Source organism: Triticum aestivum, chromosome 2B (genome assembly GCF_018294505.1).
Source record: "Triticum aestivum cultivar Chinese Spring chromosome 2B, IWGSC CS RefSeq v2.1, whole genome shotgun sequence".
In the NCBI taxonomy this organism is placed as follows: Eukaryota; Viridiplantae; Streptophyta; class Magnoliopsida; order Poales; family Poaceae; genus Triticum; species Triticum aestivum.
In genome coordinates, this window is record NC_057798.1 from 760,767,641 (window position 1) to 760,783,231 (window position 15,591).

At 43.2% G+C, this 15,591-nt stretch overlaps 1 protein-coding gene across 1 annotated transcript in view; it reads left to right on the plus strand.

Annotated features, from left to right (window-relative positions):
* The first annotated feature begins 14,202 nt into the window (after positions 1-14,202).
* Positions 14,203-15,591, plus strand: part of LOC123039568 (uncharacterized protein YnbB-like) — a 2,664-nt gene continuing 1,275 nt past the window's right edge. The window contains exons 1-6 of the mRNA XM_044462680.1: positions 14,203-14,542; positions 14,639-14,689; positions 14,906-14,965; positions 15,055-15,117; positions 15,212-15,325; positions 15,464-15,589. Of these exons, the coding sequence (XP_044318615.1) occupies positions 14,312-14,542; positions 14,639-14,689; positions 14,906-14,965; positions 15,055-15,117; positions 15,212-15,325; positions 15,464-15,589 (645 nt within the window). The 5' untranslated portion in view covers positions 14,203-14,311. The remainder of the gene's footprint in view (positions 14,543-14,638; positions 14,690-14,905; positions 14,966-15,054; positions 15,118-15,211; positions 15,326-15,463; positions 15,590-15,591) is intronic.

Here is a 15,591-nt window from a genome sequence, read left to right on the forward strand (position 1 = left end):
ATCAGTTTCACACAAAAATAGTTTCACAATTATTTAGAAATATTTCAAGTATTTAAAGACCTAATTCCACTCATTTAAAAATAATAATTTCATTCATTTGAAGAAAATGATTTCAATATTCCCAAAAACTACATTCAATTCTTTTGATGGGCATACTTCAAAATATTCAAAAACATACTGAACCATAAATCTCTTCCATATTTCAAGAAGCCAAATTTCACTTTCACTTGAGTATTTTCACTTAAAAGTGAGTGAATTCCAGGAAAAAAAAGCACTTGTACCTTTTCAACGTTATCAATTTCACACGGTTCAATAACCGATTTCAGTTTTATGAAAAGAACTATTTCAATCATTTTCAGAAACTGATTTTTGTTATTTCAAAAGACCGGTTTCTGTTATTCAAACACTAATTTCAGTTTTTAATGGACACATTTCAATTATTTTAGAAAATATGGTTCACACATATGAATTTCATGGGGTTTCGCATATGGATTTGACAAAGTATATTTCAGATTTCAACAATATCACTTTCAGTTTACATATTCACAAATCAATTATGGACTAATATCACTTTCTTTCACAAATCTGAACCAAATAACTCTTGCATGTGTCACAAAATCAGATAGGTGCCATATTTCACATATATAAACCATAAATCTCTTCCATATTTCACAAAACCAGATTTCACTTTCACTTGAGTAAATTTCAGAAGAAAAAAATCAATTCTATATGAACCATAAATCTCTTCCATATTTCATAAAACAAGGTTTCACCTGAGCAAATCTAACAGTGAACAAATATCACAAGCTGAGCAAAAATTAGAAAAAAGAATAAGAAACATTGTGAAAGGATCGAGAAGAGGTGTCTAGAGGGGGGTGATTAGACACTTCGTGCCAAAAGTTGCAGTTTTTAATTTCTTTAAGTTTAAGTGGAGTTTTGGCACAAGTTTAACAATCAGAATACATATCAAGCAAGCATGCAAAGAGTATATGAGCAGCGGAAAGTAAAGCATGCAACTTGCAAGAATGTAAAGGGATGGGATTGGAGAAATCAAACGCAATTGGAGACACGGATGTTTTTGTCATGGTTCCGATAGGTGGTGCTATCGTACATCCACGTTGATGGAGACTTCAACCCACAAAGGATAACGGTTGCGCGAGTCCATGGAGGGCTCCACCCAAGAAGGGTCCACGAAGAAGCAACCTTGTCTATCCCACCATGGCCGGCGCCCACGAAGGACTTGCCTCACTAGCGGTAGATCTTCACGAAGTAGGCGATCTCCTTGCCCTTACAAACTCCTTGGTTCAACTCCACAATCTTGTCGGAGGCTCCCAAGTGACACCTAGCCAATCTAGGAGACACCACTCTCCAAAAAGTAACAAATGGTGTGTTGATGATAAACTCCTTGCTCTTGTGCTTCAAATGATAGTCTCCCAAACACTCAACTCTCTCTCGCAGGATATGGATTTGGTGGAAAGAAGATTTGAGTGGAAAGCAACTTGGGGAAGGCTAGAGATCAAGATTCATATGGTAGGAATGGAATATCTTGGTCTCAACACATGAGTAGGTGGTTCTCTCTCAGAAAATGTAAGTTGGAAGTGTAGGTTTGTTCTGATGGCTCTCTCCACGAATGAAGAGGAGGTGGAGGGGTATATATAGCCTCCACACAAAATCTAATCATTACACACAACTTGCCACTCTCGGTGGGACCGAATTGAGAAACTCGGTTGGACCGATTCAGCAAATCTAGTGACCGTTAGGATTTTCGGTGGGACCAACATGCAACTCGGTAGGACCAATATGGTTAGGGTTAGGGCATAACGTAATCTCGGTGAGACTGATTACACAAACTTGGTGGGTCCGATTTTGGTAATAAGCTAACCAGAGAGTTGGTCAGGTAAACTCGGTGGGACCGGTTCGCTCATTTCGGTGAGACCGAAATGTTACGAAAGCGAAACAGAGAGTTTACATTGCAATCTTGGTAGGACCGGTTACACAAACTCGGTGAGACCGATTTTGGTAATGGATATACAAAGAGATTGCAATCCCATCTCGGTGAGACCGAGATCCCTATCGGTGAGACCGATTTGCCTAGGGTTTGTGGCGGTGGCTATGACATCGGTGGCACCGGATAGAAAGAATCGGTGGGGACGAGTTTGACTTTTGTTTTAGGTCAGTTGTGGATGTGAGAAAGTAGTTGAGGGTTTTGGAGCATATCACTAAGCACTTTGAGCAAGAACCTCATTAAGCAACACCTCATCCCTTCTTGATAGTATTGGCTTTTCCTATAGACTCAATGTGATCTTGTATCACTAAAATAGAAAATATAGAGTCTTGTGCTTGAAGCTTGAGCCAATCCTTTGTCCTTAGCATCTTGAAGGGGTTCCACATCCTTTAGTCCATGCCACTTCATTTTTGAACTTATCTGAAACATACTAGGTAAAAGTGTTAGTCCAACAAGAGATATGTTGACATTAATTACCAAAATCACCCAGGGAGCACTTGTGCTTTCAATCTCCCCCTTTTTGGTAATTGATGACAACATACATAAAAGCTTTAGATAGAGGATATATAGTGAATAACAAGTAAAGCTTTGGAGAGACATGTAACATGCATGGGCTCCCCCTACATGTATGCAATCATGTGAATATCAAATATAGAAGCATGTGAATGCATAATCATGACAGAGTAGGCAATGTGTTACATGTATCTTGGCTATATGCATCAAAGCAAAGAATTGTGGGAAATGTACCTTCATCCTCATGAGTCCTTCTTGCAAACAATATGTACATCAGCAAGAATTCCTCATATACATGACTGTGATGCGTATACTTACCTTGTGGTCTTGAGTTGGCTTAGGATGGAATGAACCTGTGAAAATAAGGTTAAATAACACAGATGCATCTACTAGCCAGAGCAAATAAGAAGAAACCACAAGAGTACCAAGATTGGGATGACATGTAGAGAGTGAGTGCCTCTACTCTTAGGTAAATAAAAATTCCTGCTGGGGGATTGACTAATGAACTCCGTATTGCACCTGCTTTTAGTCCAACCTAATTACTTCATTTAACTATAATAAAATTCTATCTAAACAGTTTAACACAAGTTTATGACAAAGATGTGCAAATTTGTCTTGGCATACACCAATACAGTATAGCACAGGTATCACAACGTTTGTCTCCTAGGGGAAACCATGCTATTAATTAGTACTGTGCCGGGACGCAATTTTGTTCTGAAACTAGAGTTTCTCGAATGCTTCCCCAAGTGATATTCCTCACATGACCACAAGTCATGACTAAATCAACCCGCGCAGCACCTCCTTGGTCTTATCAAAGCGAAAATTATGCCTTGCCTATAGGAATGGAGGGTGTATATGATTGAGAATTGGCTGCTCTGCCTACTCGTCCCACCTTACATCTCAGATTCCAGATATTCCATTGCACACTGCATCTTCCAATTTATTCACATTTTGCATTATACGTGTAGAATGGATTGTCTGAAGAAGCATCTGCCAATATCGGTGCTAGAGGGACTGAACAAACTTCAAAAAATCACTGTGCGAAGCAAAGAGAAGATCTATACTGCAGTGACCAGCCAGGTAATTTAACCTATCTTGGTGGCTACTCGGAGCAGAACTGTCTCCAAATATTGTAGATGATTTTTTACATCATGTTTAAGTACCTTTAGCAGTTTACCTTTTTGGGATACCTTGGGTGACTTTTTTTGCTCTCCAGCTGCCAATGTTTTCTTTACCTGCTCTTGGGAACATATCCTGATTTTTCTCATGCTTGGAAACACACACAAATTTTTCTACGGTTGCCGGGACTTGAACTGGGGCCATGGGTGTGTCAACGCTCACACTCATCCATTTGGAGCACATCTGAGTTATTTTAGCATTTTCACACTTAGTACACATACAAATAGTAAGTTAATAAGCTACTATATTCTAAATATTTTTAATTATGAAAATGATAGACCGAAACGATGATCATGGTTTTGGGGTTTAACTTATTACATGGCACCTCAATGGCACTAAGGGCACAAGCACAACTTCCTCATTTGGCAGTGGAAACATACATCACACTCGAACAAGGACACACACCATCCCCACACGAACAGCCAATTGAGAATACACCTAGTCATCATACCCGCTAGAGAACTCAGTATCACGATAATCGCCAGCTTATGCATCTGGCCAAATGAACAAGTCAAGTGAGCACGTCAAATGATCGTAAGACATTCAAGAGCAGAGGATAAAATGAATGCATGCTGATCTAGATGCTTATGACATGCAATCCGCTCAACAATAAATTTTAGCATCGACATGACATAGGCATCGCGCCATTCAAGTGTTGGTCCTCTGGGAGATATGGAAGCAACGGACCTCGATTGTGTTTGATGGTAAGAGCCCGGATGTGCGGCATGTGCTACGGAGAATACAATCTGAGGGTGCAATATGGAAGCAGACAGGCATCCTGCATGGGCATTTTACTATTCTCTCGGTAGATGTAGAGGTAGATGTGTGGGAGTATGGGGAGTAATCCACCTATAGCTGACACGATGGATCGCGTTGTGTAAGCACCATGTAAATATTGTGGACGGGGTTTCTTCCCCCTTTCCTTCTATCAATATATGATACGCACACTCAATGGCACTAACTTATCAATGGCACTAACATATCATATGGGAGGAGTTTGAGGAAGCAAACGCAATGTTGACACGGAGATTTTTTATCCGTGATTCCGATAGGTGGTGCTATCGTACATCCACGTTGATGGAGACTTCAACCCACAAAGGATAACGGCTGCGCGAGTCCATGGAGGGCTCCACCCAAGAAGGGTCCACGAAGAAGTTACCTTGTCTATCCCACCATGGCCGTCGTCCACGAAGGACTTGCCTCACTAGTGGTAGATCTTCACGAAGTAGGCAATCTCCTTGCCCTTACAAACTCCTTGGTTCAACTCCACAATCTTGTCGGAGGCTCCCAAGTGACACCTAGCCAATCTAGGAGACACCACTCTCCAAGAGGTAACAAATGGTGTGTTGATGATGAACTCCTTGCTCTTGTGCTTCAAATGATAGTCTCCCAAACACTCAACTCTCTCTCACGGGATATGGATTTGGTGGAAAGAAGATTTGAGTGGAAAGCAACTTGGGGAAGGCTAGAGATGAAGATTCATATGGTAGGAATGGAATATCTTGGTCTCAACACATGAGTAGGTGGTTCTCTCTCAGAAAATGTAAGTTGGAAGTGTAGGTTTGTTATGATGGCTCTCTCCACGAATGAAGAGGGGGTGGAGGGGTATATATAGCCTCCACACAAAATCTAACCGTTACACACAACTTGCCAATCTCGGTGGGACCGAATTGAGAAACTCGGTTGGACCAATTAAGCAAATCTAGTGACCGTTAGGTTTTTTGGTGGGACCGACATGCAACTCGGTAGGACCCATATGGTTAGGGTTAGGGCATAACGTAATCTCAGTGAGACCGATTACACAAACTCGGTGGGACCGATTTTGGTAATAAGCTAACCAGAGAGTTGGTCAGGTAAACTCGGTGGGACCGGTTCGCTCATTTCGGTGAGACCAAAATGTTACGAAAGGGAAACAGAGAGTTTATATTGAAATCTCGGTAGGACCGGTTACACAAACTTGGCGAAACCGATTTTGGTAATGGATATACAGAGAGATTGCAATCCCATCTCGGTGAGACCGAGATCCCTATCGGTGAGACCGATTTTCCTAGGGTTTGTGGTAGTGGCTATGACATCTGAACTCGGTGGCGCCGGATAGAAAGAATCGGTGGGGCCGAGTTTGACTTTTGGTTTAGGTCAGGTGTGGATGTGAGAAAGTAGTTGAGGGTTTGGAGCATAACACTAAGCACTTTGAGCAAGAACCTCATTAAGCAACACCTCATCCCTTCTTGATAGTATTGGCTTTTCCTATAGACTCAATGTGATCTTGGATCACTAAAATAGAAAATGTAGAGTCTTGTGCTTGAAGCTTGAACCAATCCTTTGTCCTTAGCATCTTGAAGGGGTTCCACATCCTTTAGTCCATGCCACTTCATTTTTGAACTTATCTGAAACATACTAGGTAAAAGTGTTAGTCCAACAAGAGATATGTTGACATTAATTACCAAAATCACCCAGGGAGCACTTGTGCTTTCAATCTCCCCCTTTTTGGTAATTGATGACAACATACATAAAAGCTTTAGATAGAGGATATATAGTGAATAACAAGTAAAGCTTTGGAAAGACATGTAACATGCATGGGCTCCCCCTACATGTATGCAATCATGTGAATACGAAATATAGAAGCATGTGAATGCATAATCATGACAGAGTAGGTAATGTGTTACATGTATCTTGGCTATATGCATCAGAGCAAAGAATTGTGGGAAATGTACCTTCATCCTCATGAGTCCTTCTTGCAAACAATATGTACATCAGCAAGAATTCCTCATACACATGACTGTGATGCGTATACTTACCTTGTGGTCTTGAGTTGGCTTAGGATGGAATGAACCTGTGAAAATAAGGTTAAATAACACAGATGCATCTACTAGCCAGAGCAAACAAGAAGAAACCACAAGAGTACCAAGACTGGGATGACATGTAGAGAGTGAGTACCAAGTACCACATTGGATATAGACATATCCCCAAAGGTAAAGATGTGCAATGAATTTAAAGAATTTCTTTCCCTTGAATGTCTTGCTCCCCCTGAATCTAGCATGGGATACTGGGAGAAGATAGGGAACAGAAAATCAGAGCTCAAAGAGACAAATGAACAGAGCTAATGCAAATAAGCACATATGAACATGTATTTGCCCTCTAGAAGACATGTAACATCTCTCCTCTTGAGCACCAAGCATCTGGGATCCTTGAGTATTCTCTCCCCCTAGAGATATGATTAAGATTTGATGTGATATCTCTCTCCCCCTTTGACATCAATTTCCAAGAAGGGTCTTCTGGAATTTGTCGTGAGTGGGTTTGGTCCTTGAGTCACAGCACAAAGCGACAAATTAAAGTGATGCTGGTAGAGGACAAGATTGATGGAGTGAAGCTGGATTAAAATTAATGCAGAAACAACTGGCAAAATGTCTTTCCTGTAGTGAATTCAGTGGCACCGAGTTGTATGCTTCAGTTGCACCAAAAGGATTCGGTTGGACCAAAAATAAGGGACCGGTGTGACCGAATTCATCACAGAGAAAACTCTTGTCACCTCAGCTCACTAGACAAGTAAGAACTCACAAGGATTTGCAAGGAATTAAATGCAGGGAATGCAGAACAGAAAGTAAAAGAGAAGAATCTTAAAAGAAATCTAGATGAAGTTTTTTTTGAAACGAGAAACAAATATGCATGAGACAAATGCAAGAGCACAGAAAAGAACACAAGAGAACTTCATCTAGAATTTGTCGGTGACAAAGTCACCTATGTTAGAGTATATTGACTTAGGAGTCAAGTCAGATCACTTGATCATAGGTCATACTCATCGTTTAAGCTCAAAATGGGGTTACCATTTTTCATTTAAGCATCTTGATGTATTCACATCTTGTCGAGTTGCTTTAACTCATGACTAGGAGGAAAGCTTCTCCAAGATGGAATAACATACCTTGGGTGGTGGTGTTGATTGTGATCATGTAGTTGAACTTGTGTGGGTTGCTCAAGGTTGATGTAGTTCATCAAGAGTTGGGAGCACCACTTGGAATTTGAGTCCATCTACCTACATGGGTTAGTTTTTGCAAGGAAGAGCACTTGTGTATCCAAGATGACAATCATGAATCTCAATAATAAATTTGTCAAATGATATGTTTGAATGGTCGTGCTTCCTTGTCTTCAACCACCATTATGTAGAGACTTGGTGATGTAGAGATTGCTCAAAATGTGAGTGAGTTGCAATCTCATAGAGTGAAATTCATCCAAGTAACTACAAGGGTTAGATAACATGCAAGGTGCAAATATATCCAAGATGTAAGATTATCATCATAAGAGAAATATCGAGGATTAGTCATAGGCTCTTGTCTTTCATATATCAAATGGAGTTCCTACTCCAAGTTTGAAGCATCAATGATGTTCAATTCACCTCTCAACCTGCAAAACACTTTCTCATCAAGAGGTTTAGTGAAAATATCCGCTAATAGTTTTTCGGTGCGAACATGCTTAAGATTAATGTCCCCTTTGGCAACATGATCTCGAATCAAATGATGACGAATTTCAATATGCTTAGTTCGAGAATGTTGCACGGGATTGTGAGCAATCTTGAATGCACTCTCATTGTCACAAAGTAATGGAACATGTTTCACATATATCCCATAATCTTTAAGAGTTTGGGTCATCCAAAGTAATTGAGCACAACATGATCCCGCAGCAATGTATTCCGCTTCGGCAGTGGGCAAGGATACCGAGTTTTGTTTCTTGGAAGACAAAGACACAAGAGATCTACCAAGGAATTGATAAGTACCCGAAGTGGACTTTCTATCAACCTTGTCACCGGCATAGTCCGGGTCAGAGTAGCCAACAAGATCGAAAGAGGCCCTCTTAGGATACCAAATGCCAAAATTTGGTGTATGAATTAAGTATCTCACTATCCTTTTCACGGCCTTAAGATGACATTCTTTAGGTGCAGCTTGATATCGTGCACACATGCACACACTTAGCATAATATCGGGACGTGAAGCACATAGATACAACAATGAGCCAATCATAGAGCGATAAACCTTTTGATCGACCGGTTCACCATCTTTGGTCAAATCAAGATGTCCACTAGTAGGCATGGGTGTAGTCATACCTTTGCATTCTTGCATATTGAACTTCTTGAATAAGTCCTTGGTGTACTTTATTTGAGAGACAAAAGTACCTTATTTAGTTTGCTTGATTTGCAACCCAAGAAAGAATTTGAGTTCACTCATCATCGACATCTCAAACTTCTCCGACATTAGCTTTCCAAACTTCTCACTAAAATGAGGGTTAGTTGATCCAAATATAATATCATCGACATAAATTTGGCATACAAATAATTCTCCATTGACCCTTTTAGTAAAACATGTAGAATCACTTTTTCCAAATCCAAAGCCTTTTTCAATAAGGAACTTGATCAAGCATTTATACCAAGCTCTAGGAGCTTGTTTAAGTCCATAGAGAGCTTTGTGAAGTTTGTAAACATTATTAGGTTTCTTAGGATTGACAAATCCGGGAGGTTTTTCAACATAGACTTCCTCCTCTATTTCACCGTTTAGAAAAGCACTTTTAATGTCCATTTGGTACAAGGTGATGTCATGGTGATTAGCATAGGCAAGTAAGATGCGAATGGACTCAAGTCTAGAAACGGGAGCATAAGTCTCACCATAGTCCATACCTTCGACTTGTGTGTAGCCTTGGGCGACGAGACGTGCTTTGTTGCGAACTACTTGTCCATCTTCATCTTGCTTGTTGCGAAACACCCATTTGGTACCGATGATGTTGTGGTTGTTGTCGGGCTTCCCAACCAATGTCCAAAGTTGATTCCTCTCAAAGCTGTGTAGCTCTTCATGCATAGCGTTTATCTAGTCCAGATCTTCCAATGCTTCTTCAACCTTCATAGGTTCAATGCTAGAGATGAATGAATAGTGTTCACAAAAGTTAGCTAAACGAGTTTTAGAGCGAGTGATTCTCCCAGTTTGGATATCATTGTAGATTTGCTCGACGGGATGGTCTTTAGCAATTCTTGCTCGAACTCGTGAAAGCTTTTGCTTGGGTCTTGGTTGAACATCTTCTTCATCTTCTTCTTCTTCTTGGCCTTCTTCATTGTCGGCGTTGTCGTTCTCTTGTTGTGGTGGAGAAGGAGGTTTTTGACGTTCTTGGTGTACTTCCTCGTTTTCTTCATCTTGGTGTGTCTCACTTGTGGATGCTTCCATATCAACTCTTGGTTCACCTTGTCGTGAGGTAGAAGCTTCCACTTGGACGGACGAGTTACTCTCCTTCACCTCCATTGGACGAATCTTGCCAATAGACAAGTCTTGGATTGCTTCCAAGGGGTCTTTGTCTCCTACATCAATTGGCAATTGCTCTACTTGCGAGCCGTTAGATTCATCAAACTTCACATCTACCGTTTCTTCAACCTTTCGGGTGAAATTGTTGTAGACATGGTAAGTGTGAGAGTTTGAGCCATAACCAAGTAGGAAACTTCATGAGACTTAGGAGCAAATTTAGAATGACGATGCTTATCAAGAATGTAGCACTTTGAGCCAAATACTCGAAAGTATCCAACTTGGGGTTTGTTACCGGTGAGGAGCTCATATGTCGTCTTGCCGAGTAGCTTGTGAAGATACACGCGATTTGTTGCATGACAAGCTGTCTCAACCGCTTCTGCCCAAAAGTGCTTCGGTGTCTTGTACTCATCAAGAATCGTCCTTGCCATTTTGATGAGCGTCCGGTTCTTCCTCTCAACAACTCAATTTTGTTGAGGTGTGTATGTAGACGAGAACTCATGTGAAATCCCTTCTTCATCAAGAGAGGTGTCCACATTTGCGTTCTTGAACTCCGTTCCGTTGTCGCTGCGAACCTTCTTGATCTTCACTTCAAATTGATTTTGGGCCTTCCTAGCAAAGTTTTTGAAGATCTTTTGGACCTGTGATTTGTCATCGAGAAAGAACACCCACGTAAATCTTGAAAAATCATCAACTATAACTAGACCAAAAGAATTTCCACCGAGACTCTTGTAAGCGTTAGGACCAAAGAGATCCATGTGAAGTAGCTCGAGTGGCCTCCTTGTGGTCATGATGTTCTTTGTGGTCATGACATCGTTAACACCAAGGATATGATTTCCTTTAATAAGCTTGTCAAGATTTCGCATGCCAACATGACCTAATCGTCTATGCCATAACCAACCTTTAGAGGATTTAGCAATAAAGCAAGTTTTGGGTTGAGCCTTTTTAGTGAAATCAACAATGTAAAGATCACCTCTACGTATACCGGTAAAGACCATTTTATGATTATCTCTACAAAACACTTGGCAATCTACTTCAGTAAATAGGACATTGAAACCAAAATCAGCAAGTCTAGATACTAAAAATAAGTTGTAGCCAAGAGATTCAACGAGCATAACATTTTGAATGGAGCTATCATGTGAGATGGCCACCTTACCGAGGCCAACCACCTTACCCTTTGAGTTGTCACTGAAAGTGACATACTTTCGAGGACCATCGTTTTCAGCAAGCTCACGAAACATATCTTTATCTCCGGTCATGTGATCGGTACATCCACTGTCAAGAACCCATTCCTTTCCTCATGCCATATATCCCCGAAGATTTGCCAAAAGACCAAAGTGTCTCATTGCATCATCAAGATCAAAGTCACTATCATCATCCTCATCATAGTATCCATGTTCAACATCGTCATGTGGTGGATCAATTTCTTGAGAGGGTGATTCGTTAGAATGAGTTTGACAATGATCTTCTTTATGAATTTTAATAACTTCTGAAATAATGTCACTAATAATTCCAACATTTTCTTTGGTACGCATAAGAGTTATAAGTTCGAATAGACAATCACCAAACATAGGATCATTGGAATTCATCTTACTCAAGGCAATAGACTTATGAAGAATTTCATCTAGATTTTTCAAGGAATAATCCAGAAATTGTTCCTCAAGAAATTTCCATATAGTGTAGGCACACTCAAGAGTAGGAAAGTTTCCAATCAAGTTTCTAGGCAAGCCTCTAGTGATAAGATTAAAAGTTCTAAGATTCCTGATCATGTCAATTGACTCATCAAGGGTAGGATGCATAGGATCAACATGAGGTGTACAAGGGCTAGCAATGTACTTGTTTAAATGATATTGATTGAAAATCACAAGCATCTCATTTTTCCACTCATGAAAATACTCTCCATCAAGTATAGGCACTCTATGTCTAAGACTCCCCAAAGTAGACTCATCCATCTTCCTCCAATGGTGATTAAACCAAAGCAATGGAGACCAATGCTCTGATACCAATTGAAAGGATCGAGAAGAGGTGTCTAGAGGGGGGTGATTAGACACTTCGTGCCAAAAGTTGCAGTTTTTAATTTCTTTAAGTTTAAGTGGAGTTTTGGCACAAGTTTAACAATCATAATACATATCCCACCATGGCCGTCGCCCACGAAGGACTTGCCTCACTAGCGGTAGATCTTCACGAAGTAGGCGATCTCCTTGCCCTTACAAACTCCTTGGTTCAACTCCACAATCTTGTCGGAGGCTCCCAAGTGACACCTAGCCAATCTAGGAGACACCACTCTCCAAGAAGTAACAAATGGTGTGTTGATGATGAACTCCTTGCTCTTGTGCTTCAAATGATAGTCTCCCCAACACTCAACTCTCTCTCACAGGATATGGATTTGGTGGAAAGAAGATTTGAGTGGAAAGCAACTTGGGGAAGGCTAGAGATCAAGATTCATATGGTTGGAATGGAATATCTTGGTATCAACACATGAGTAGGTGGTTCTCTCTCAGAAAATGTAAGTTGGAAGTGTAGTTTCGTTCTGATGGCTCTCTCCATGAATGAAGAGGAGGTGGAGGGGTATATATAGCCTCCACACAAAATCTAACCGTTACACACAACTTGCCAATCTCGGTGGGACCGAATTGAGAAACTCGGTTGGACCAATTTAGCAAATCTAGTGACCGTTAGGATTTTCGGTGGGACCGACATGCAACTCGGTAGGACCGATATGGTTAGGGTCAGGGCATAACGTAATCTCGGTGAGACCGATTACACAAACTCGGTGGGACCGATTTTGGTAATAAGCTAACCAAAGAGTTGGTCAGGTAAACTGGGTGGGATCGGTTCGCTCATTTCGGTGAGACCGAAATGTTACGAAAGGGAAACAGAGAGTTTACATTGCAATCTCGGTAGGACCGGTTACACAAACTCGGTGAGACCGATTTTGGTAATGGATATACAGAGAGATTGCAATCCCATCTCGGTGAGACCGAGATCCCTATCGGTGAGACCGATTTGCCTAGGGTTTGTAGCAGTGGCTATGACATCTGAACTCGGTGGCGCCGGATAGAAAGAATCAGTGGGGCCGAGTTTGACTTTTGGTTTAGGTCATATGTGGATGTGAAAAAGTAGTTGAGGGTTTTGGAATATATCACGAAGCACTTTGAGCAAGAACCTCATTAAGCAACACCTCATCCCTTCGTGATAGTATTGGCTTTTCCTATAGACTCAATGTGATCTTGGATCACTAAAATAGAAAATGTAGAGTCTTGTGCTTGAAGCTTGAGCCAATCCTTTGTCCTTAGCATCTTGAAGGGGTTTCACATCCTTTAATCCATGCCACTTTATTTTTAAACTTATCTGAAACATACTAGGTAAAAGTGTTAGTCCAACAAGAGATATGTTGACATTAATTACCAAAATCACCCAGGAAGCACTTGTGCTTTCACATTGGCAGCCCTGATTTCTTTCGATGCTCCCAAATCTTCAGAGGATATTCGCTGTTTATCTGGGTAAGAACCAATATCATGCAAAGTCTTTAAAATCTAACACTGAATAGATGCAGAGAGGCTAGGGGCGCTGGGCTTCATGACTCACAAGAGGGATCTAGTGGCGGAAGTCCTTGGAGTCGTCGGCGACGACCGTGCGCTGGGAGCCGCTGTGGTGGGTGGCCAACGTGGTGACCATAACGAGCACGGTGGCCGGACAGGAAGGATGTTGGAGGACGGGCTTGAGGTCGGCGGGATCGAGGAATCTCATGGGCGCAAGTCACCCCAATGTTGACAGCAGTGGATCCGTCTTCCGCCGGCGTGATCTGGCCTCACTCCTCATTGTCTGCCTGGTACAGCAGCGTCGCCACCAGTCAAGGGCTCGTCTTACGGGAGAGAAAAAGGGGAAGAGAGAGAGAGAGAGAGAGAGAGAGAGATCAAGTGAGATGCAATATATTTATTCTTCCCTGGTCCCACGTTTCGTATTCCTCCGTATTCCTTGCTGTGTCCCAAGAAGAAGTAAATCCTAAGTGACCTCTTCACGAATCTTGACGCAAGCGTCAACGACGGATGGTTCGACGGTACATACCAGAACCGGTTTCGCATACATTTCCGATGCCCCTAAATACCAGATTTTTATTTGAGGTACCTTTTTTTTTGAGATTTTTTTTCTGAGATTTTTTGAGGCACCTAGATTCCAGAACTTGGTCGGCCCAGCTGGATTTTTGTTCGGCTGGGCCTGGGTGGAGAGCATTGGGCCGGGCCTGGGTGCTGCAGCGGGCGAAGAGGGCGACGAGGATAAACAGTTTGACATCCGAAGCTGTGGGAGTGTGTTGGTCGCTGTCTCTCGCCGGCCGCCGGCGATGTCGACGGCTGCAGCCACCGCCACCCTGACCTCCCCCCCCTTTGCCCGGCGGCCTCGCGCCCCGCGGGGCGGCAGGCGGACGGTGCGGCCGCGCGCGTGCGCGTTCCACCCGGAGGTGGCACGCGCGGTGGAGTCGCTGCAGGCGGAGTTCCGGGAGGTGGACCAAGCCCTCGCCCTCAACTCCTCCCGCGTCTCCGCCGCCTTCCACGCCGCCCGCGTCGCCCCCCACGTAACCACTCAGACCTCCGCCCCGCTCTTTCTCTACTCTCTTTACCCTCGCTGCCTGCTGCTCACTGACGCGTGGGCACCGGCCTGTAAACTGCAGCACTTCGGTGGGTCGACGGGGTACGGCCACGACGACGCCGGCGGCCGGGAGGCGCTCGACTCCGTCTTGCGCCCCCAGGTTTTCTCCTCAATTCCACATTCCATTGCCGCGCTCGACTGATTAGCTGAGCTCTCACTGAACTCTGCTCTTCTTCTTCCTCGTTGGTTTGCCAGTTCTTCTCCGGCACGCACGCCATCGCCTGCGCACTGTTCGCGCTATTGCGGCCTGGACACGAGGTAATCAATATGGACTTGACCGAACCGAGAGGCACTCGACTCCGTCTTCGCCCACGTCGTCGGCGCCGAGGCCGCCATCGTGCGCCCCCAGGTTTGCCCATCCATCCCACATTCAGTTGCCGCGCTCTGCTGACGACCTGAGCCTGAGCTCCCGGTGACGAACACTTCTTGGTTTGGCAGTTCTTTTCCGGCACGCACGCCATCGCCTGCGCTCTGTTCGCGCTCCTGCGGCCTGGACACGAGGTGATTAATATGGACATGGCTGAACCGAAACGCCAAATTCTGGCATTGTGTCTGCTGGACTCAGAGAACTGATGACAGACAACTCCTACTACAGCTCTTGGCGGTCGCCGGGCCTCCCTACGACACCCTGGAGGAGGTCATCGGGATCAGGGGGTCGGCCAACGTAGGATCGCTCAAGGACTTTGGGGTGACCTACCGAGAAGTCCCGGTGAGCTGATTATTCCCCTCCAGACATCTGCTACTCTGTTTTACATTGTGCTACTCTGTGTTACTTTGCCTCTGTTACTCAAGCGTGTTACTGTTACATTGTGCTTTGAATGGGTTGCTTATGTGGATTCAGTTGTAGCTCGCAGCAGATGGTGGCCTTGACTGGGACGCGCTTGCGCATGCCATCAGACCGGAGACCGGGTGCGCGCTCATACAGAGGTCCTGCGGTTACTCGTGGCGCAAGAGCCTGGGCGTAGATGATATTCG